Below are 22,307 nucleotides of genomic sequence, written 5' to 3'. Positions count from 1 at the left end.
TCCTTGGTGTGGTGTCGCCCCCTCTCCCGGCGTAGACTGCCCTGCTCTGCTCCCTCACCACCCCTGTACTTACTAGTCTGTATGTGGTCATTGGCTCCAGGTGCTGGGCTCCCTAATATGGGCCCAGGCCTTCTTGGTCACAGCCAGACAAATGGAGAACTCTTGGCTGTCCTGGTGAGGGGTAACAGATATCATCCGGACTCCAGGAATAGGACACATTACCTATCTGCTTCTTCACAGTCTACCAGACCCCTCCTGGAGGCCAAAAGATGGCCTGTGCCCGGTGGAAGCCGAGAGAAGTCTCACCAGAGTGACCTCTGCTCAGAACTTGGCCTCTAAGCCCCGAGGCAGGAGGCCAGCCCATGCCCAAGTTACCCTTCCTCCTTCAGCCTGACCTCCTGGTTCCACTGACCTCCTGACCTTAGGCAGATGCCACCACCCCCACCCACCCTGGCCCCAGGGGCATAGGAACACATCCCATAAGCCTCTTAGGATGGTGATGTAAGCCCCACCTGACAGGTGAGCAGAGCTCAAGGGTTGTTCGGCAGAGGTGAGGAATGCCTCAGGTGCCAGGCACTGTGCTGGGCATGGCACCCTCCGTGGGTGGGGCTTCTGCAAACTCGCAGCCCTAGACGGTCCCAGGATTCAGAGTTGGCAGTTCTAGTGGGAGCTGTAGGGCAGCAGAGCCACCAGGAAAGTCAGATCGAAGTCGGCCCCACACTGCCTGTACCCTGTGACTAGTGTCCCGGGAACCTGGCGGAACAGACCAGAAGGATCTGCTTACAAGGGAAGCTTTCCCTAGTGAGGTCAGAGCAGCTCCTGCCTGTGTGGCCTGGTGCCCAGCAGCGCTCACTGGGACGCTGCTCTTTGATGGTGGACTTGAAGAATCGTTACACCAGTAGGTGCTGCCACAACACTGGCGTTATCACCCTTAGGATGCCAGAGGCGTGGGATGGGGACCAAGAAGGTTCCCAAGAGAGGGGGTAACCTGGACAGAGGGTTCTGTGAAAATAAATGTAGAAAATACTGGATACTTTAAGCTAATGTGCCCAAGGGACCTTCCCCCTCCCGCCTGCTCCCTGACCCCAGGGTTGTTCTAGTCACTGTAGTAACTAGGATTAGGGTCTCCAAGTAAGTAGCAGACGAAGTGATGGGCAAGACCGGCTATGTTGTCCTACCCTCCGTACCCATCCCATCCTGCCAAGGAACTTGTCCGCTGCCTTCTTCTGCTGCTGCCCCAGCTCTGGCAAACGTGAGTCACCCCTTCAGACAGTCGACTTCAGGGGAGGGAAGGGCAGTGCTGTTCTGAGCACCAGCCAGTCTCCCCCAGTTGTGTGCACATCACAAGGTGCCAACAGGGGAAGGCCGCACACAACATCTATTCATCTCTAGGCCTAGCACACCTTGAGATCAGCATTTCCGCACAGCCAGGAAAGAGGCCAGTGTGACACCGTAGTGTTTCAGTATACTGCTGCCCCACAGTTTATATTCTGGGCTCCCGTGGACAAACGTGGGTGGACTCCAGGCTTTCATCTCGTGTCGTTACGCATATCATGTACATAAAAACATACCTCAAAAGAAAAAGAAGTCTTAAAAAAAAAAACATGCTGTCATGAGCAGAGTCGGGCATGTTGCGTTGTGCACATGCACAGGTGCGTGTACACAACAATAGGAATAAATCAGTTGGCCTTAGGTACATGGATGGTCTGTGCTGGTACCAGCACCACACTGCACAGTCGCTGTTCCTTTGTGTTAGCTTTGAGGTTGGTAGGCACGAGTCTTCCTGCTTCGTTCTTTTTCCCAGTTTTGCATCGGTTTGGGGCCTTTGCAATTTTGTGTGAATTTTAGAATCAAGCTGTCAATTTCTGAGTTCATCTGGGATTGCGTTGAATCTGTAGTTTAAGCTGGGGGCTGTCTTGAATCTGTAGTTTAAGCTGGGGGCTGTCTTGGACTACATTGCTGTCACAAAACACCCAAGACTGAGCAGTTTATAAAGGAGAGAAATAAGTCTCCTCGGTTCAGATAAATTCAAGATCAGTGCTGCCAGAGTCAGTGGCTCCTGAGGCTTGTTCTCCCCTTTCAAGATGACGCCCCTCCGTGTGTCCTCAGGGGGGGGGGGCAGAAGGGGAGAAGGGTTGGGTGTCCCTCCCTGTGTCCTCAGGGAGAGGGGCAGAGGTGAGAAGAGTCTGGGTGTCCCTCCCTGTGTCCTCAGGGAGAGGGGCAGAGGTGAGAAGGGTCTGGGTGTCCCTCCCTGTGTTCTCAGGGGGAGGGGCAGGAGGTGAGAAGGGTCTGGGTGTCCCTCCCTATGTTCTCAGGGGGAGGGGCAGGAGGGGAGAAGGGTCTGGGTGTCCCTTCCTGTGTCCTCAGGGGGAGGGGCAGGAGGGGAGAAGGGTCTGGGTGCTTTCTTGTAGTCTTTTTATAAAGTCACTAACCCTTCCCCCAAAGCCCTACCCTTTAATGCTATCACATTGGCTAGTGGGTTTCCACCCATGAACGTGAGGACATTGGGCCATGGTGAGGAACACTACAGTATTAAGTCTTCCTAATCATGAACATGTTCTCCTGTTCATTTGGATCTTCTTTGATTTATTTTAACAATATTCTGTGCATTTCAGAATGTAAGATCTGCATTTCTGAGGTTAAACTTGTTGCTATTTTGTTATCTTTAAATTTTCCGTGTGTGTGCGTGTGTAGTATGTGGTTGTGCATGCTCATTCCTGTGCGTGCAAGGCCAGAGGCCAGAGAAGGACATCAGGCGTCCTGCATCATCGCTCTCCTCCTCATTCCTCTGAGACAAGGTCTCTCACTGAACCTGGAGCTATGTCCCATTGCGTCTCCCGTCTCCATCCCCACAGCGCTGAGGTTACAGGTGTGCACACACCGTACAGCCAGCTTTTAATATGGGTGCTAGGGATTTGTGTTCTCTTACTCACTGAGCTATCTCTCTGGCTGCCGTTTTATTATTTTTGATGTGGTTATGAATGGAATTGGATCTCTGCTGGATGCGTTTCTTTTTTAGAAGAGACAGAATAAGTTTTAAGTCCATCTATGGGTTTGGGGGGGCACATGTGTGCTACCGTCACAGTGTGCGTGTGGCAGCCAGAGGACAGCTTGCAGGAATGGGTTCTCCTCTTTTGTCTCGAGTCCTTAGGGATCAAACTCTGGTTGTCAGGCTTTGTGACATCTTCCTCATGGCTAAGGTGCCCATGGTATAGCAGATTAGTGACACAGGTCCCTGCCCCTCCTACACTTGGGACTGCTTCCTCTTTGTGTGCCTGCCATGTATGTATAGGAGGGGATTTCTTTTTTTGTTTTTTTTTGGTTTTTTTTTTTTTTTTTTTTTTGGTTTTTTCGAGACAGGGTTTCTCTGTGGTTTTGGAGCCTGTCCTGGAACTAGCTCTTGTAGACCAGGCTGGTCTCAAACTCACAGAGATCCGCCTGCCTCTGCCTCCCGAGTGCTGGGATTAAAGGCGTGCGCCACCACCGCCCGGCTAGGAGGGGATTTCTGTGAGACAAGCCAGTCCTCCCTGGTGGAGTAAGTGGACAGAAACTGGAAGTGATCCGAGGATCCTCCTTCCTGCATGGGGGCAGAATTAGGGGAAGTAAATCGGCCTTGTCCCAAGACTTCATCCGATGTGAGTCATGGTCAGTGACAAGTAAGAGGTGAGCCCGACCTCAAGGGCCTCCTAGATTCATGGGGAGAGGACATGGAATGGCCCCACTTGACCTGCGAATAGATCGCTGCCTCAAGTTTGCCTGATGACGTGGGATCCAGCAGCATCCCCTTCATTTGTGTTTGTGGACGAGATGAGATTGTCTCCTTGGGGGAAGGGCAGGCTCTCCAGCAGGCAGCGGGAAGGTCTGCAGAAGCCTACAGGCAGGGTGTGCCTGCAGGCCTCTGGCAACCTTGCTGTTGTATATTTTTATGGGTCAAGAGTTTTCATGAATTGAAAGTTTGCAAACTGGACATACTGGATCACACCTGTAATCCCAGCTCCCAACAGCCAGCCTGTGCTACCAAATGAGACCTTGTCTCAAGAAAGAAATTAATTAATCATTTAGTTTAAAAGGTTTGCTCACTTGAAGAGGCCTTCCCTGGATTAAATTGCTCTATTTTATTCTCATTGTCTTGGGTGTTGGCTTTCTTTGCATCCGCGGGCACAGGCACATTTACGTGTGAGCACATAGAAGTCACTGTCACATGGAGTCTTTTTAACCACTAGGAGGAAGTTGGAGGCTATCAGATTAACGTGGTGCCAGGCCTGAAGTGTGTCAGCTGGTTCTGGGGTTGAGGAGGGGAGCCGACATCCTGCCTCTTCCTGGGGTGTTAGTGCCTCTCTGCCCTGCTTTCCAGCTGCAGCTTCAGGTCCCTCTGCCACCACATACGGAGCTGGGGACAGACATGCACAGTGGGCCCTTGCCAACTAGTACTACTGTGTGTGGCCCACTTAAGACACCCACTGTGTGTTCTAAGGAGGAAAATGTGGTCTCATGATTTTCTGGGGTGAAACTGGAATAGAGACAGTAGGTTAGGTGTGTGGCACACACCTTTCATCTCAGCAGCTGAGGGGCAGAAGGGACAATAGCTTGGAGTAATGGTCACTGTCTGTAATCCCAACCTGAAACAGGAGGTCGGGAGTTCCAGGCTAGCCTGTCTCAAAAACAAAAACTAAACTAAAAAGCTACATACATCAGCTAATTTCATCTCCAGGTGGGCGGTCCTAGCTGTGCCGCTGTGACCCTGGGGTTAGATGCACAGGTGCCACTCAGAGAGGAGATTGTTGCAACCAGTGTCTGCAAAGCCCAGAGTAGGCATGAGTAAGAAAGGGAGCCAGGAATGGGCTGCGGAGAGAGCGGAGGAGGAGTGGGAAGAGCAGGGAAGTTGAAGGCAGCTTCCACCTGCACTTGGGAGGCGGAAGCAGAGGGATAGCCACACATTCAAATAAATCAATCAATAGGGAGCAGAAAAGCCCTGCTTTCACGAGAAGTACCACCATGGGACACACCCTGGGACTCATTGGCTCTTGGGAAGGCCCTGGAGTAACCTCCACCTCCACCTCAAAGGTAATTCAGGTGTCTCAAGACCGACCTGGGGAGATCACAGGGGTCCGGAGGTGGGAGCTTGATCTCAAACTGGACATGTATTCCTGACCTCTGGCTCCTGGCCTCTCCCAGTCTTGCCCCCGAGTACTGGGTGTCTGAATCACTGGGTGAGTCCAGTGGCCCAGCTCTGGCCACAGCCCATTATAGTTGGCACTCAGAGCATCTGTGCCAACCGTCACTCCTCCAGCCTCAACCTAGCACGGTCAGAAGTGGCCCCTGTCAGCTCCTTGGCAGTGTCTGTAAAGGCCAGAAGACAATACGTCTACAACGGTTCACACAAACATGGCCGTCTTTGCTGTAGTGACAGCAGTGGCTGCGGCTTAGGAGGACATAGCTCCCTGAGGCTGCCTTCTAAGAGATGAGCCCTGCCCTGAGGTCACCTTGTCTGCTTCCTCACTAATCCTGAGTGGAGTGAGAGGCTCAGGGGCAGCGCTGACCATCCTCTGCCGGGGCGGTGGTGGTCACGCTGCTGTGTCCTAGGCTGAAGAAGGAAGAGCCGTGCTTAGGAAACCTAGATGTCCTTCTCTCAACTAGCTGTACGGGTTACTTAGAAGCGTGGACTGGGCATAAACTGTGCTTTTTCCCCAGCAGAACTGGTGAGGGCTCTGTGGTGATCTCACAGCGCCTTCTGTGGAACAGTGAGAGGTCAGGCTTGTCACCCTCAAGGACCCTCGCAAAACCTTGTTCCTGCCACCATGAGGCAGTCTTGAGGCAGACACTTGATGCAGAAGCCCAGGGCTTTCTGCATCCAACAGCTCAGAGATTAAAGATGGTGCCTGTGAGTGGCGGTCATTTACCACAAAACAGATGGAACTTCTGTCCCTCTTCCAGAGTGCATCCCGCATGCCAGCTTCTTGTCTGCTCTGTGTGCAGAAGTCGTGGCTGAGACTGCAGAAAGCCCGTGGCAAGTCCACAGGGGAAGGTAGGGCTGTGTTCACGAGGGAGAGGGGAGGGGAGCCCTGCAGGCTTAGGGAGCTCATGGTAATGGAGCTCCATCCAGCTCGACTGCCGTGATTGATGGCCTACATCTCAGTTCTTAGGTGTCTCTTTGATGTGTTTGTCAGTGTGGCTCAGAGCAGGACTTTGTCCTGTCTGCCCTTAAACTGGCCCATTGGCCTCCCTGCCTCTGTGAGGAGCCCCACAGCCACAGAGCTATAGTTGGCTCTGGACCAGACCTCTGGGGTCCCTGGTGCCATGGCCCTCTCACACTTGAAGGCCCCGGCCCAGCCGAGCTATGAATAGCTACATTGTGCCTCAGCCTGACCTACCACTGGCCACAGTTCTTCAGGCTGGTGGAATCCAGAGCTGTCTGCCTGCCAGTTCCAGTTGTTTGACTTCATACTTCAAGGCCAAGTCCTTTCAGGAAAGTTTTCTATGCCCCCACCTCCTCTGCTTAGAAAAATAGATGTGCAGTTGACCGGCATTGCAGGTTTTGAATCTGTCATTCTATCCAGAGGGTAACATTAGCAGCACTCGTTCCGAACTGTCTTCCTCCCCCTCTCTTTCTGTCTCTGATGCCCCTCCCACACTGTTCTTGTCTCTTTCTATTTTTCCCCATCTACCAGCAGCAGGAAGATGTTTTGGGGGGTTGGGGTGCAGAACAAACACTTGGCTTTGTCTGGGGCCTGTGAAGGGAGGCATCCTCCCCACCTATCCATGGGAAAGTACCGGGACCTTGTGGGCTGTGCTGCAGCTGGGTGTCTTTATTGCCTGTGATGTTGTAAGGGCCTCGCTCTGTTAATAACACTTCCACGCATGTATATGTCCACCCCGCCCAACAGTTTGGAGATAATGCCATGCTGCCCTCTGGATGTGGCCATTTGTCTTTTGGGGATGGGTATAGGAAGGGCATGGTTGGGGAAGGCTTTCTCCCAACCCAGAAACAAGAACTCTGCCAACCCAGAATTCCCAATCAAGGCCTAATTTTGCTGTTGGTAATGGTGAGCAACACCAGCAGCCCAGTTAGGGGACTTGGTTTCCTTGCTTGAAATCTCTGCAGCCCCCACGCCACACTCAGTGCAGCTTCTGTGCAGGGACTAAACTCGTGTCCCCAAGGCGGTAGCTTCAGGAGGCCAGGTAGTCATCTGTCTCCCAGCCGCACAGCGGGCTGGACCCTATGTGAAGAGACATTAGGATCCCATGACCACCACTGTCACCAGTGAGAAGGTATGGCCCTTCCAGAACAGGCGTCTTTTTTGGTAAGGCAAAGAGCAGGTCACACAGCCAGCTAATAGGGGGCAGGGTGCATTCCCAGCCCTAACTGGGCTCAGCAAGGCAAGGGACTGGCTTGAGGTAAGCAGCCTCTGGCCTCCTTGCAGGAAGTAGGCTCCTTGCCCTAGACAGAAAAGGCCTGAGATCATTGGTTTTTTCTCAGATTTTTTTTTTCCACCAGCCCCAAACCCAGGAAATCTTGTTTCCACAGCTCTATGTGGGGAGCACAGACAGAGACAGAGTTGTCCTTCCAAGTGGTAGGGGAGGCATTTGCAGAATAGAGGGTACCTAAGTGCCGCTTGGGGGTTCAGATATATCAATATGGCAGTTGGGGTACAAGAGAGAGTTGAAATATTGGCATGCATGACATTTACTGGGGGGACTCTTGGGTGTTTTATGGGAATAATTGAAAATTAAGGCCCAGCCCAGTGCATGGTGAGTTATCTCTGTAGGTCTTGCGAAGCTCTCCCCAGCGGGAGAGACCCAGAGGACATGGCTCCTACTCCAACTGTCCCTCCTACCTGTGCTGCCCCCCGGCTCTTCTCGAAGCTCCAGGCTCTGAACAGCACAGGAGGATGTCTGTGGATGGGGAGACAGGGGAAGGACTTGCTCTAGACACACGGGCAACTGGTGCTGTGTGGGTGCCTTTCTGGTTCCTGCCTCAGCCTGCTCTGGGTATGTCTTGTTCTTAGTTTCTTTCCTTCTCTGTTTCTCCCTCCCTTCCTCTCTCCCTCCCTCCCTCCCCTCCCTCCCTTCCTCCCTCCCTCCCTCCCTCCCTTCCCTCCCTCCCTTCCTTCCCTCCCTTCCTTCCTTCAACTGTATGTATGCTTGTGAATGGGCATGTGCAAGCCAGAGGATGCCGAGTGTCTCCGTCCATCACTTCCCATCACGTACCATTGAGACGGGGTCTCTCACCGAGCCCAAAACACCCTGTTTTAGCTGAGCTGGCTAGGATCTGCCTGTTGCCACCCTCCAACATTGGAGTGCAGCCATGCCCAGCATTTTTTTTTTTTTCACACAGGCCCTAGGGATTCAAACTCAGGCTATGCTTGCAAAGCAAGTGCTTTTACTCATTGAGCCATCTCAGCAGCCTTCTACTTTTATTTAAATTAGGGAGAGGTTCCATACATAATTTCTGTATTTACATTATTTTCTCCCCTTCCTTCCTCCAATTCCTCCCACGTTCTCCCTTTCCTTTTCAGATTCATGACCTCTTTTTGTATAATTATTATTGTTATACACACATACACACAGCCTACTGAGTCACTTAGGGTTGTTCTTCTGTATATATTCAGGGCTGACCGCTTGGGATTGGATAACCCATCAGAGGGCTGGGCGGGGTGGGGGAGACGACAACAATGGACTAATCCTCCTTCTCTGAACCACTGATTGCCCATAGCTCTTCATCTAGGGGTGGGGCCTTATGAAACGTCCCTCACCCATGTTGGCATGTCAGCCGGTACTGTCATTATGGAGGTCCTATGTAGGTGACTGTATTGTTGAGATTTCCTGGGTGCAGCTTCGCTGTCATCTCATTGTCTAGCAGATATTCCAGTCCTCGGGCTCTTTACAGGCTTTCTACCCGCCCTTCCACCGTGTTCCCCGAGTCTCTGGTTTAGGGGTCACACTGAGATGTGTCAGTTGAGTCTGAGCGCCCAGTGGTTGCTTCGGCTCTGCATTTTGACCAGTTGTGGCTGTCTGTAACCATCTCCATCTGCTGCAAAGGGAAGCGTCTTTGATGAGGGGTGAGAGCTACGCTTCCCAGTGGGCAAAAGGATGAGCATTTGAATAAAGTTAGAAAGCATATAGGTTTAAGAAAATGGCGGTTGTAGGTTCTCTTCTAGGTCTATGAGCTGCCCAGAAACAGGTAGTCGGGCAGGTTTGCAGTCCTGGTTTCTTCAGGTGCTACCTCTACAAATGACCCGAGACTCCCCACTCTTCTCTCTGTATAGCTCTATATAGCTCCTCTCCTCACCCTGCACCAGCTGCCTCCGCTTTGACACCGGCATGAATTTTGGTCTGCGTCCATAGGGTTTCCGCCGAACACCTAAACCAGCTTTTTCCACTCACCTCTGATTTTGCACTAACAACCCTTCCCACGAGTCTCTGGAGGCAATTAGACTCCAAGGTTTCGCCGCTGAGGAACTTCATTTAGGGACAATTTAAGATAACCACAGGTGCGTGCTTCCCTCCCCCACCAGTGAATACACCCGAGACAAACAGGTTTATATGGGAGAATAAGCAAATTAAATGAGTCAGGAAGTCAGGTGGGCAGGGAGCGGAAACAAGCCCTGTGGGATCTTAACCCCTAGCAGAAAGCCTCAGAGGCTAGTGTGCTCAGGACCTGACGGACACGACAGAGCAGGCCCCGAGTGGATAAGAGATTGCTGTGTTCATTCCTCACCCAGGAATAGCAGGAATGGGAGATGCACCGGGGCCTGCTTCCCAGTGATCACCCCCTTAGCACCCTAAAGAGAACATCCCATTCCCCTTGTCCCTCCAACCCCCAACAAGCCCTGCACATCCTTGTATCCCAGCATAGCTGATCCTAGTACCCCAAACTGAAAGTTAACGAGGGCCTTCTCTTGTGAGACCCGTGGAGGGAGCTGCAGATATAAGCGGAAACTAATCACTACGGCCTTCTCCAAACTCAGAAAAAAACTCAACCGAGAATCTCAAGCCTAAGTTTCCACCAAACCCTTTTGCAATTCTCCTTTTCTCCAGCACCTTCTGTGGGTCACTGAGCCCTGCTGCTGTCATCCACTCATGGTGGCGAGCAGCCGGCCAGGGGAGGAGGTCCCAGGTTCCCTTGAACAGGTCAAGGGCTTCCTAGGCACAGTGGGACGGAAGGCAGGGCTTTGGAGGGTCAAAGCTGCATTGAGTAAACGCTCCTTGGAGCAGCTCAGCCTCCTGGTCCTGGAGGAAAACTGGAGAAAACAAGATTCTGTCCAGGAGCCATCCAGGCAGCCCGCCAGGAGCCCAGGCAGCTTGGACAGGGTCCCCATGGATACAATTGGCCCAGTGTGGGGCACAGCACCTCAGGCAGGCTGGCTTCCTGGTGCGAGCTGAATGGCCCCTCATCCTACCACTTGGCTGATTTACGAGCTGGCTTTTCTGGCTTGTGATTTAAGGAGGTGCTTTAGTTAGCTTTTCAGGGAGCCCGGTACAGGAGGTGTTAGGTAAATCTGGGCAGGATGCTGGCCTCCTACCTGGTCCCTCTGGGGTTGCTTTGGTTTTCTCATATGTACAGAGGCATAAAGGTAACCTGCAGTGCTCAACACACGGGAGAGGGACTAGGGAAGGGCTAGAGGGCACCCTTCCTCCCCAGGCACTCACCTGGGGTGCCCGAGGCCTGGCTCAGACCTCTCAGGCACAGTCTTCCTCAACAGAATCTGCCCTCTCTTGGTCTCAGTTTCTTCCTTGGAAACCATGGAAACCAGGGGGCTACACCATAGAGATTCTGTCAGGTCTGGGGGCTTAATAGAGTATCCCTCTGGTTATTTCCAGCATCAGGGCGATGCTGAGACCCTTGTCCCCCTCTGCTGGCTCTTTGACCAGAAGCCTCTAAAGCAATGGTTCTCAGCCTGTGGGTCGCGACCCCTCGAGGGGTCACATATTGGATTTTTGCATTATGATTCTTAACAGCAAAATTACATTTATGAAGCAGCAACGAAATAATTGTATGTTTGGAATCACCACAAGAGGAGCTTTATTAAAGGGGTGCAGACTTAGGAAGGTTGAGAACCACTGCTCTAGAGCGTCTTTCCCTGCTTCTCTTTGGTGTGCGACCTGAGGTCTCCTTGAGGTGCTATGATGAGCTGCCATGATGTTGGGCATGCCCCCTCCCTGGGTTGGGACCCCCTGTGACAGGTGCTGCAGCCAGTGTCTGGGTAGAGGGCCCTGTATTCAGGTGGTTTGTGTGGTTGACAGTATACCCCCGCCTCAGGGTTACCTGGCCCGGCCCTGTCTGCAACAACTGGATATGGTCTGCAGAGCGCATGGCATCTGCTGCGGCCTGGCAAGCATTTGCCTTCGGGGCCAGCACTAGCTAGTCCTATTCCTCCCATAGTTGTCAAGCCACAGGTTCAGAAGGGGCTGCTGTGGCCCTGGTTGAGACTAAAGAATAAACTTGCTGGGCATTGTAGCACAAACCTTTAAGCTCAGGAGGCAGAGGAAGGCAAATCTCTGTGAGTTTGCAACCAGCCTGGTGTACATAGAGAGATCTAGACCAAGGCTTCATAGTAAGACCCTGTCTCAAATCATCGTCGTTGTCGTCGTCACCATCATCTGGTTCTGGGAGAAGCGACAATACAGAACTGTTGTCCTTATCGTGTGCTTTCCCAAGCCGCCTCCAAGGAGCCTAAACGTGCCTTCACAGTGGCCTCACTGGGACAGTTGTTAATTTCCCAGTCTCTCTAACTCTCGTCTGTAATATCTAACTCTTGCTACTCATCCTGACTCCTCTTCAAAGCTACGCAGTACCCTACCAAGCAGATCCACCACACCGGACTCACTTTGCTGCAGGGGAGTGCCCTCTTTGCTGCGGCCTGCAGTGCGCAGCTGCTCTACGCATCCCTGTAATCTCTTCACGCACTTGTCTTTTAATTCCGTAAGCATTTACCGGGCACTTTCCACAGACCAAACTCCATGATGCTTTATTTTTTTATTTTTATTTATTTATTTAATTTTTTTGTTTTTTGTTTTTTTCGAGACAGGGTTTCTCTGTGGTTTTGGAGCCTGTCCTGGAACTAGCTCTTGTAGACCAGGCTGGCCTCGAACTTACAGAGATCCACCTGCCTCTGCCTCCCGAGTGCTGGGATTAAAGGCGTGCGCCACCACCACCCGGCCTCCATGATGCTTTAGAATGAACTCTTAGCAGAAATATCTAGGCCTGAGGTAGAACAGTGTTCCTTCTTCCATGGATCTGAATACTCACATCAGTGTCTCTCCAGCAGAGATGCCGGTGCATCTGGAATAAGAGCAGGGTGAGCCCCTGCCCCTGGATAGGGTGAAGTCACAGCAGTCAGCACTGTTATTCAGTGCTGGCTCAACCTATCACTCAGAGCATCCTCAGTTATCCCTATGTCCTTGCGCTACAGAGGGACTGCTTGCTCCGGGTGGGGCTTCAGAGGGCTGCTTGCTCAGGGTGGGGCTTCAGAGGGGCGGCTTGCTCAGGGTGGGGTTTGACCCAGGATTTTGGACCATGCTGTATATCATCAAGTGGCTGCTGTGGCCTGTGTTCCTTCAAGTCCTCTGGGCACCTGGATTCCCTGTTTCGTGCTTCTCAGTGGAGCAGATGTGACTGAGGCAGAGGCTGGCCCACCAAAAGTCCCTGGAGAGCCACAAGGTCAGGAAGCCAGTTTCTAAGCTCAGATCACACTTGCATAGAGCAGGAACTCCCAGGGAGCAGCTGGCTGACCATGGGCACCATGAAGGGAAGGAAGCGCTCACTGGGAACAGAGAGATCAGGACAGAGGTTCCAAGGGGAAGCACCACTCTGCTACCTGGTACCCTGGCAAGTTGTTCTTAGGAGTATCATCCCCCCTCCCAGGGTGTCAAGCCCCTGGCAGCCTCACTTTTGCCTGCTAACAGGATCCGTGTCTCAGTCGCTGAGCTCTGCTCATGGCACTAGGTCCTCAAGTGGCAGGATTCAGTGATGCCAGCCAGCTTCCAGACCAGCAAGGATACCCCCTCTCCATGCCCATGCTCTCCTGGCACCCTATAAAAACTCAGAGTTTAGGGGCTGGAGAGATGGCTCAGAGGTTAAGAGCATTGCCTGCTTTTCCAAAGGTCCTGAGTTCAATTCCCAGCAACCACATGGTGGCTCACAACCATCTGTAATGGGGTCTGATGCCTCTTCTGGCCTGCAGGCACAGGCACACACACACACAGAGAATACTATATACTAAATAAATAAATAAATAAACTCAGAGTTTAGGGGTGCAGCCTCAGGAAGCCAGCTTGAGAGGGCCGAGTGGCTTTTCCGAGAGGCCCTGAGTGAGTGGACCCTGGCCCCGTGCCCTGGGTGTGGCGGGTACAGATCTCTCAGGAACCCAGCTGTTGCACTCGGCAAGGGGTGGGACCAACTTGTTTAAATCCAAACACACACACCAGGTGCTTACCATGTTTTCTTCAAAACATGAACGCTATTAGAGGTTCCTCTGTCCCAGGCCAACTGCCAGCCCCCAACAGTCCTGCCTTTGCCTGCCTTTAGGTGACTGTTGTTCATCGCCTGACAGTCCAGTCCTGGACCCCCATGGGATCTAGACCAGGCTACATAGGTTTCCAAACCAACCTCTCAACCCCAGCTCTGTGACCACGGGCAGGCCACTTACCCTTGGGTTATCAGCTATAAGATAGGGGTAGCATCTCCTTCCCTAACTGCCGTGAAGACAAGAGCTGTGTGGGGCAAGTCCTCTCCCTGGGTCCCCGGGACACACAGGCGTCCATCCTGGGTAGACTTTCCAGGGCCGTCACTTTCACAGATGACTTTGTAAACTTCTCCTTAGCTTGAGGAGCCAAGAGGTATGAGTTGCCGCATTTTCTGTCTTAGGAGAAATCCTGAGTCCCTTGTCACCTGTCCCCAGCACCGCTGCACGAGTGTTTGCAGGGCCTGAGTATCTGTTGCTTGCAGGGGATTGCTCAGAGACTGCATTGCACCCTGCTGCCAGCACACAGCTTTGCGGTTCTGTTGAGAGCCCCTTACAAATAATGCTTTCTGCTGAAATATGTGGGCCTCAGTACCTGGCGATGATCCCTTCTGCTGCTCCGGTATGACTTCCCAAAAGGCCTGGAAACTGTCCCTGCCCACTCTGACTGGAGCTGAGAAACAACAGGAAACAGAGGTACAATTGATTGGCCACCTAGTGTAGCAGGCCTACATCAGTCTTCTGTCCGGGAACAAGCTCCAGCTTTGGGTCCCGCCATCTGCTCTCTCCATCCAGCCTGTCCCCCTAGGTCCAGCACTTGATGTGGGCACGCTGTGCCCCAGCCACTTCATCTCCTTGCTTCCTACTGCGGCCTCAGGAGGGGCCATTTCAGCTCACCTTCATAGACAGAGAAGGCTCTGAATGTCCATTTGCCCAAGGACTCACGGGTGTCAAAGCCAGCCCTCTAGGAACCCCTGTGTCCCTGTGTGAAGGTTGAGAACCAGCGACAGGACCAGTTGTAGTTGTAGAAGAGCGAAAGGCGCTAATGTGGGTGCCATGGGCATGGAGTGGGTACCTAAGGAAGGAGGCTGGAGCTGGGAGTAGGAGGACTTCAAGGAAAACTGACTGCTGGACATACATGTTCCTTGGGGATTGAGTCTCCGCCCAAGTTTTACGGGGTAGGTCGGGAATGCACTTGAGTGCAGGGTGCCTAGCATAAGAACGTGCATTAGAGGCAGGGGAGGTGGGACAAGCAGGAGCCTCTTGTCCTTCCATGGCTGCCTACAGCTTCTGTCCACTGTTGGGTCTACCAGATTCCTCAAGAAGCCAGATTGTAGCTTCTGGTTTTGTTTTGTTTACTCTGAGTTTTTTGAGATAAGGTCTCGTAAAAGGCCTGGAACTCTCTATGTAGACCAGGCTGGCCTTGAACACAAAGAGATCCATCTGCTTCTGCCTCCCAAGTGCTGTGATTAAAGGTGTGCGCCACCACACCTGGCTGGCTTTTAGATTTGAAGGGCTCTGTCGGTACCAACTAGAAACTAACGATCCTCAGTAGGCATACAGAGGACACCTACCACACACTCTAGCTGTGGCCAGGGACTTAGAGGAGAACACCGTCACATGAACAGCTGGCTCCTGCTTTGCCCACACTCACCTCACAGGAAGCTGTCCACTGTGTGGAGGAGGTTCAGGTGGCTCCATGGGCTGGGTTCTGGTTGGTAGGTGTCATCAGTTGAACTAAATCACGAATAGACCAGGCCACAGAGTGATCCTGGGCAGTATGTAACAGTGTCCATTGCAAAGTCCTTCCTGGTTTCTGCTGCCAGCTGCCTGCTGTCTCTAGCACCTCAGGTCTGACATTGCTCAGACCTGGTTTCTGGTCCTGGCGACTCTAAGCTGCTCTCTGTGGCCCTTCTCCAGCTTTCCGTCTTATCAGCTTTTATGGACTATGGGCTCTCTTCACCTCATAGTCAAAGCTGCAGACACTTTTCAGCTGAGATTTGGACCGGAGGTGGAAGGAAGGGAGAGGTGCCCCTGCCTAGGATGTCAGGGTCTGGCCAGAGGTCACCAAGCCCAATAGCAACTCCCAGAGGGGGCCATTCAGAGGAGCCTGGATCCAGATTAGGTTGAAATGTTGCAAACCCACTCTTCCATTACCGCAGGGACTTGGCTATCCTCACCCCCTGAGTTGTTGTTCCTTGTCCCTAGAGTCATGGGCCACAGCTGTACGGAATGCTGGGCAGAGCTCCTGGGGATATCCCGCCAGGTCTGCACCCAACAGGTGAAGGACCCAATGACCCAGAGTTCAGCTCATACGCTGGCTGGCTGTCATCTCCCCACAACCCAGGGCTTTGAGCGTCATGTCGTGGGGCCAGAGGTAATGAATCAAAGGGTATCTCAGCATCTGAGTCAGGAGAAACTAAGACACCAGCAGGTTTGTCTCCCACAAAAGACAGAAGAATGGGGCTTGGAAACCTGCCTTCCCTGGCTACGTATCAAGTCTGCTCTGAAGGCCATAAGGGACACCTCTCCGTTAGACACAACAGGGCTTCCTGCTGTCTACCTGTCAGTGAAGTTTCCTGGGGCCCAGTGGGGCAGGCAGGAGACCAGGTTGTCACATATGCAACCAGCAGCCAGCCCCTGACTTGAGTCTGCGACTCTTAAAAATGTGTGAGATCTCTGGTACCTCCTTTCCCTGCCTCAGTTTACCCATCAAGGCTCAGCGCTCTTGAAACTGACAAGCACCACCTCCTGCTAGCAGGGACGTCTGGTCCCTCCCAGTTGGAGGACAGATCAGCTTGGGATGGACTCTGGGTCCTTTAGACTCTGTCTCAGAAGAATTTAGTAAGGTCAGCGCTGCCCCACCATAGCTATCCACGTGGCTGAAACCACTAGGGACCTGAGGAAGCCAGCATGCCCCCTCGTGCCTCTGGACTGCACGTCCAGCCTCCAACATATGCTGCCCACATGCAGGGGAGGGTGTGTCTCAGTTGGGGGCACAGATCCCCACCCACTCGTAGCTCTGCCGACATGCTGACAGGTTTTTGCCCTGGTGGAGGTGGAGCAAGAGTGAGAGCAGACAGCTGGAGCCCTGGGAGGGGGATGGGAGCCGGGGCACTACAGCATGGGAGCTCATCTGGAGCAGAGTGCTGGGAGACAGGGCTCTTCGCCACTAGGAGCCCTGCCCTTCTCCTCAGCCTGGCTCTTCCGTGGAGAAGTGCCTGCATTGGGGGTTGGGCTGGGTGGCCCTCAAAGTGTACAGCATGTCCAGTTGCACTGCACTCCTGCTGGGGTGTCTGTGGAAGGGGTGATCCCACTACAAAGCCAAAATGGCAGAGCATCGGGCAGGACACCAGACCCCTGGCCACATTTTTGCTTTGTTGGACTGGTAAGAGAAGGAACATTTTGGTTACCTGTGCTGACTGCGAGGGTGTAGAAGGTGTCTCCAGTTCCTTTAGTGGCCAGGGAGCCACAGCCCTAATGTAGTGGTTGGAGTGAGAATGGCCCGCATAGGCTCATATGTTGAATGTTTGGTTCCCAGTTAGTGGACTGTCTAGGAAGAATTAGGAGGTGTGGTCTTTCTGTTGGAGGAAGCTTGTCACTGGGGTTGGGTTTTAAGGTTTCAAAAGTCCATGCCAGGCCCTGTTTTTGACTCCATCTTGCAGATAAGATAGATGTAAGCTTCCAGCTACTGCTTCAGCACCATGCCTGCATGCCTGCTGCCACGCTTCCCACCATGATGGTCATAGACTAACCTGAAACCACAAGGAAGCCCCAGTTAAATGCTTTCTTTTATATGCCGCTTGGTCATGGTGTCTTTACAGCAATAGAACAGCAACTAAGACACCTCAGTAGGGGCCTCATGACTCTTTCAGGTCTGCCATTGGCCAGCCTCTGTTGTTGGAGCTTGGAGCTGAGTGAAGGCCCCAATCTTTGAGGTGTGGCCACCCTTCAAATTGCTCCAGGCCAATGAAGAATCCTGATGAAGCTTTGTCCATGGTGGCTTCAGCTGGCATCAGGTAGGGACAGGACTGGAGATTCAGGCTTCAGACTGAGGGTTACAAGGGTACAAGAGCAAGCACTGGCACCCAAGGTTGGAGGGTGCCATGAACTTAGGGACCAGGCAGGCCCGGCCCTCCAAGGGCTGTGAGAGGAGTAAATCTCACTGTAAGTCTCTCAGCCACCAGGCCTTGACTGTAGTGGATACCAGAGAGGCCTTGACGGAATGAGGACATGGGCTCTACCTAAATATGTTTATCATCAGAATGACCCAGTGTTTCCCCCAAGGGACAGGGCAGGAATACCCAGCTTCAGGCACACTCTATCCCACCCACCACAGAACCTAGGTCTAGTGTTATAACAAAGCAGAGGAAGAGGAGCATTTGCCTGAGAATTATGTCCCGTGTGAACCACCCAACTACACTACTGGGAGATCGCTGACCCTCAGGCACCAGCCAGCAGCCCAGCACAGGCCAGTGCTGACTACTGGCTGGGTTTGAGATGACCCGGCCTCTTGCCTGCTCCCCTGGCACCCAGGGAACTGTGTCTTGACCGTGTGTGTTCTGAACCAGCAGGTGGACTGCGGGAACCCTTTGAATACATGCCTAGTGGAGAAGTATCCCAATAGGCTTCCAGAAGAGTTTGGATTTATAGACCAGAGGAGGCAGGTCTCCCAGCCCCCTTCTGGCCTTTGTGGGAGCCACTCTCTGGTGTCTAGGCTTCCGGGTAGTTCAGCTTCCCACCCCACCCACATTCAGATATAAAAAATGCCCTTTGCCTCTGGCCCCATGAAGATCCCCTCTGTCCTCCAGCTGCGTCACTGTGGCCTAAAGTTGGCATTACTACCCCATGCCAGTTCCCAGTTCACTGAATGCTCTGTCCCTGGGCAGCCCCAGACCTGGCCTCAGCCACCAGGGGCAGCAGGAGCAGTGGACAAGAATGCATGCCTCCCTGTAGGCAGGAGAGCCCTGCCCTGCTCTTGGGGAGCAGGAAGGGGCTGGGAGAGAGCAGGAGTGAGCCCCTGGCAGTGCTACCCCTGAGGAGGTCCTCGACGGGCTCCTGCCATCTGTGCCCTGGAGGTGGAGGTAGTGGGAGGCTGTCCTTGTTGGGCTGCTTTGCTTGGGTCCCCATGCCATTTTCCTTCACAGGGTACATAGCCCCTCCCTGTGACGCTGGCCCGTGGGCTGCGTGCACAGAACTGCCTTGTTTCTGCCCTTACTCAGTCCTTCCCTGCACTCAGCTCCTGGGGCTTGTGGGGGAGGAATAGCTAATGACAGGCAGCACCCTGCCTCCCAAGCCCTTTGTTCATTCACTGAGTGATAGATACTTCCTGGGTGCTGCTGAGGCCAACCCCACACTGGGGACAAGAGGGCAAGAAACTTGGCCCCTCCGTCTTGGAAGCACTGTCACTGGCAGGTGGAGAAGCAGGGTGTTGTCCAGTCACAGTGGGATGGGGGACAAACTGTGTGTGCTCAAAGAGCACCATACGCTATAGATAGTGCAGGGTCAGAGGTAGGGACTCCAACGAGTGGAGTCGTGAAGGGTATGTAGGAGTTCTCATAGAACAAATTTCAAGAGCGTTCTAGGCCAGGCGGTAGTGGTGCACACCTTTAATCTTAGCACTCGGGAGGCTAAGTGGATCTCTAAGTTCAAGGCCAGCCTGGTCTACAGAGCGAGTTCTAGGACAGTCAGGAGGACTACACAGAGAAACCCTGTCTCAAAAAAAAAAAAAAAAAAAGAAAAAAAGAAAAAGAAAGAAAAGAAGAAGAAAAGAAAGAAGAGAAAGGGGTATTCTAAAGAAAGGCAGTGGTTAACACTTGATACAGGAGGATGACTTTTAAGTTTGAAGGCAGCCTGGGCTCCCTAGTAAGACTGTCTCAAGAGGGAAAGGGGGAAAGGTAGGTCAGTGGCCTCTGAGTGTGGGGACTGTCTGAAGCTGGTGGCTGTCATGTGGAGGGGTCGAGCAGGATGGAACTGCTCTACTGAGTGTCTGGGCTGTGGGCATTTGAGACCCTGAGCAGTTTATAGAGCAGAGAGGCCAGAGCAGGTGAGCATCCTGGAACATCCTGACTGAAGGAGAGAAGGAAGGAGACCAGACTGAAGAGGATTCTAGTTGATCCAGTGGAGGGGCAGGGGACAAGCTGGAAGGAACCAGTCTGGCCTGGGCAGAAAATACCCCCTTTTCCTTGTGAAGAATTCACCAGAGGGTAGAATGGCCAACCTGATCATGCAGCTTCTTCTGTGAGACCCACCACAGGCTGCTGTGCAGGGACAGAGGAGTGGACTCTCCAGGCAGGCCCCTAAGCCCCAGACTCCAGACAGTACCCAGGTGAGCTGGACAGCTGGCAGAGCTGCTTCTGCCCCACTTCCAGCCAGCATCCAAGGGCCAGGGCTGCCTGCTGTGAACAGGCATCCTGTGTCATCCCCAGGACGATGGTGGAAGCTGAGCTCAGGCCTTGGAGCCCTTCACAGACTTCCTGACCTTCTGGCTACCCATCATATGCTCCAGCCTGGCTGTGTCCTTCCCTTCTCTGCACAGGCCCCACCCGTGAATGCAGAGCCGTTTATTCCTATCACCCTTCCCTGTGGCAAGAGGCTCCCCTGGTCTCTTCAGGGCCTTGGCAGCCACAGGGAAGCCCCTCCCCTCCAGGACATAATCTCCAGCCGGTATTCTAGAGTTGTCAGAACCAGTCTCTGAAACAGACAACGTGGGTTTTCACTATTCTCAGACAGCTGAACCACTTCCTTCAGGCTGGGTGGAGGCTTGAGGGGGCAATAATAATTTACCGCAGGTAGATACAGTTCCCAGGAAGTGTGAGTCAGGCCTGGGGTAGTCCCTTAGCATGGCCCTTAGCAGTGGAAGGTTTTCAGAGGCTGGCCCTCCTCCTGCCACACCCCAGCTGACTGCTTAGCGTGAAGCCATGAAGCCTTGGGACAGTGGGAAGGAAGGGAATTTCTGGTGGCCAAGACGGGACTCTGCCTCACAGCCCTGGCAAGGCTGCCCATGGCCCCTGGGATGAGGCACACATGTCTTCAGAGGACTGTGAAGATGAGTCCTCCCTGGCCCCTCTTGTACATGGTGCTGTCTGCCTAGAGCCCATTCTGAACTCAGAACTCAACCTCATTGAGTGTCCAGGCTTCTACACCAGCTCAGCGTCCAGCCAGACTGCAGGTGTGGCCAGAGAATGGGCATGGTCCTAGTCCTCAGCATCCCAGCCAGAGAATGGGTAGGCATGGTTCTAGTCCTTAGCATCCCAGCCAGAGAATGGCTCTGCTAGGAGCCCCTGGCATCCCTATGAGGCAGCAGTAACCTCCAAGAACTGGGCAGCACATGGCACCCCAGAGCATCAGGGAAGAGAAGAGTTCTGGTTGTCAATGCCCTAACTGTCCCCACAAAGCACCTGTACCAGGCCAGCTCTCTAGTTGCTGGGGGACCCTTCTGCTAGATGCAGACAGGAGCCGGGGCTAGCGGTTACTCTGGGGCAGAGTGGTGTGGCGTGGCAGACAGGAGTGTGTGTGTGCCCTGGTGGGACAGCAGAGGAAGGCACAGTGGGAGCCACAGCCCTGGGTACCTGGCAGGGCAGAGAGCACGGAGGTGTCTTCAGAGTAAAGCGAGGCCCGTGCTACATGCTAGGAGGCAGTTTCACTGTGGATAACTGGCAGTGACTTCAGAAGGCCATTGTAGGGTCACTGGCTGCTAAGGTTTGAGTGTGGTTTGTCCCCCAAAGGCTCGTGTGATGGAGGCTTGGTACCCAGTGTGACCATGTGGGACGTGATGGCACCTTGAACGACTTGGGGTTTTCAGGAGAGTTGGGGTGGTTCTTGTGGGCACTGAGAGGAAGAACCTGCTTAGTAGTGAGTGTTTAAAGCTTAAGCCTGAGCCCTGAATCACTCTCTTATACCACGCTCCTACCGTGACATCGTCTTTATGCTCTCTGTGAGAGAGTAACGTGGGATCTTCCGTTCTAAGAAACTGGAGTGGCACAAACGTCTTCTCTTTGTGTTACCTGGGCTCTAGTATACAGTAATAACAGTGATGGACTGCATGCTACTAAACTAATCTACAGCCCTGTCTTCCAGGCCCAGCGATGAACAGCATCCAGAGGTAAAGGCTGACGGGTACGTGGACAACCTTGCGGAGGCTGTGGACCTGCTGCTGCGACACATGGACGAGTGACAGGCCATCAGAGCCAGTGGACAAGTACACCACCCTGTGCCCACGCTTCTTCCCACCACCGTGTCCCCCTCCCCACACTTCCAGGCCCCAGGCTACCCAAAGCTCTGCTGGCCCTGCCCTCTGCCCACTGCCAGCATGGGCAGGTGCAGGAAGTTCTGGGATGCTCCTCAGCCTCCCTCCCCAGCCTCTGGCCTGCTCCCCTCCCTGGCCCATGCTATGTTCCCCATAGTGACATCCAGGAAGGCAGAAGAGACCTGTTAGTCCTCCAGAAAATGAAACCCTCGGACATGGCTGGAAGGTCCCTCTGAGACAGAGTCCCTGAGTTCCTTCAGTTACCATTGGCATGTGGTCCTTTCATTGGCACCGTCCAATTGGATGAGACATGTTGACTCCTCTCTCCGATGTGAGCGAGGAACCTACAGAAAACCCAGGGGCATGCCCTGTACAGTCCTGGAAGCCCAGCGCTGAGCCAGCCTACCCGTGACTCACAGCCCTACGTGGCTCCAGGCGGAGTGACTGATTAGCACTCTGCCCCCTACCCCTTCCCTATGGCAGTCCACTGCTCTCCCTGTCCTCACGAGTTACCCAGACACGGGCAGCTTAGGGCAACACAGAGCGGAAATGTCCACCTCTACAGTCAAGGCTGCAGGCACAGGAAGTACCGTGGA

The 22,307-nt window shown here is 53.4% G+C and overlaps 1 protein-coding gene across 1 annotated transcript in view; it reads left to right on the top strand.

Moving 5' to 3' along the window:
- Lhpp (phospholysine phosphohistidine inorganic pyrophosphate phosphatase) overlaps positions 1–22,105 on the top strand; it is an 82,955-nt gene extending 60,850 nt beyond the window's left edge. Inside the window, exon 7 of the mRNA XM_057778543.1 lies at positions 21,543–22,105. Coding sequence (XP_057634526.1) covers positions 21,543–21,639 — 97 coding nt within the window. The 3' untranslated portion in view covers positions 21,640–22,105. The remainder of the gene's footprint in view (positions 1–21,542) is intronic.
- Positions 22,106–22,307: the final 202 nt, after the last annotated feature.

This window comes from Chionomys nivalis, chromosome 8 (assembly GCF_950005125.1).
Source record: "Chionomys nivalis chromosome 8, mChiNiv1.1, whole genome shotgun sequence".
In the NCBI taxonomy this organism is placed as follows: domain Eukaryota; kingdom Metazoa; phylum Chordata; class Mammalia; order Rodentia; family Cricetidae; genus Chionomys; species Chionomys nivalis.
Note: the sequence above shows the minus strand (reverse complement) of the source record. Positions and strands in the feature narration are given on the sequence as shown.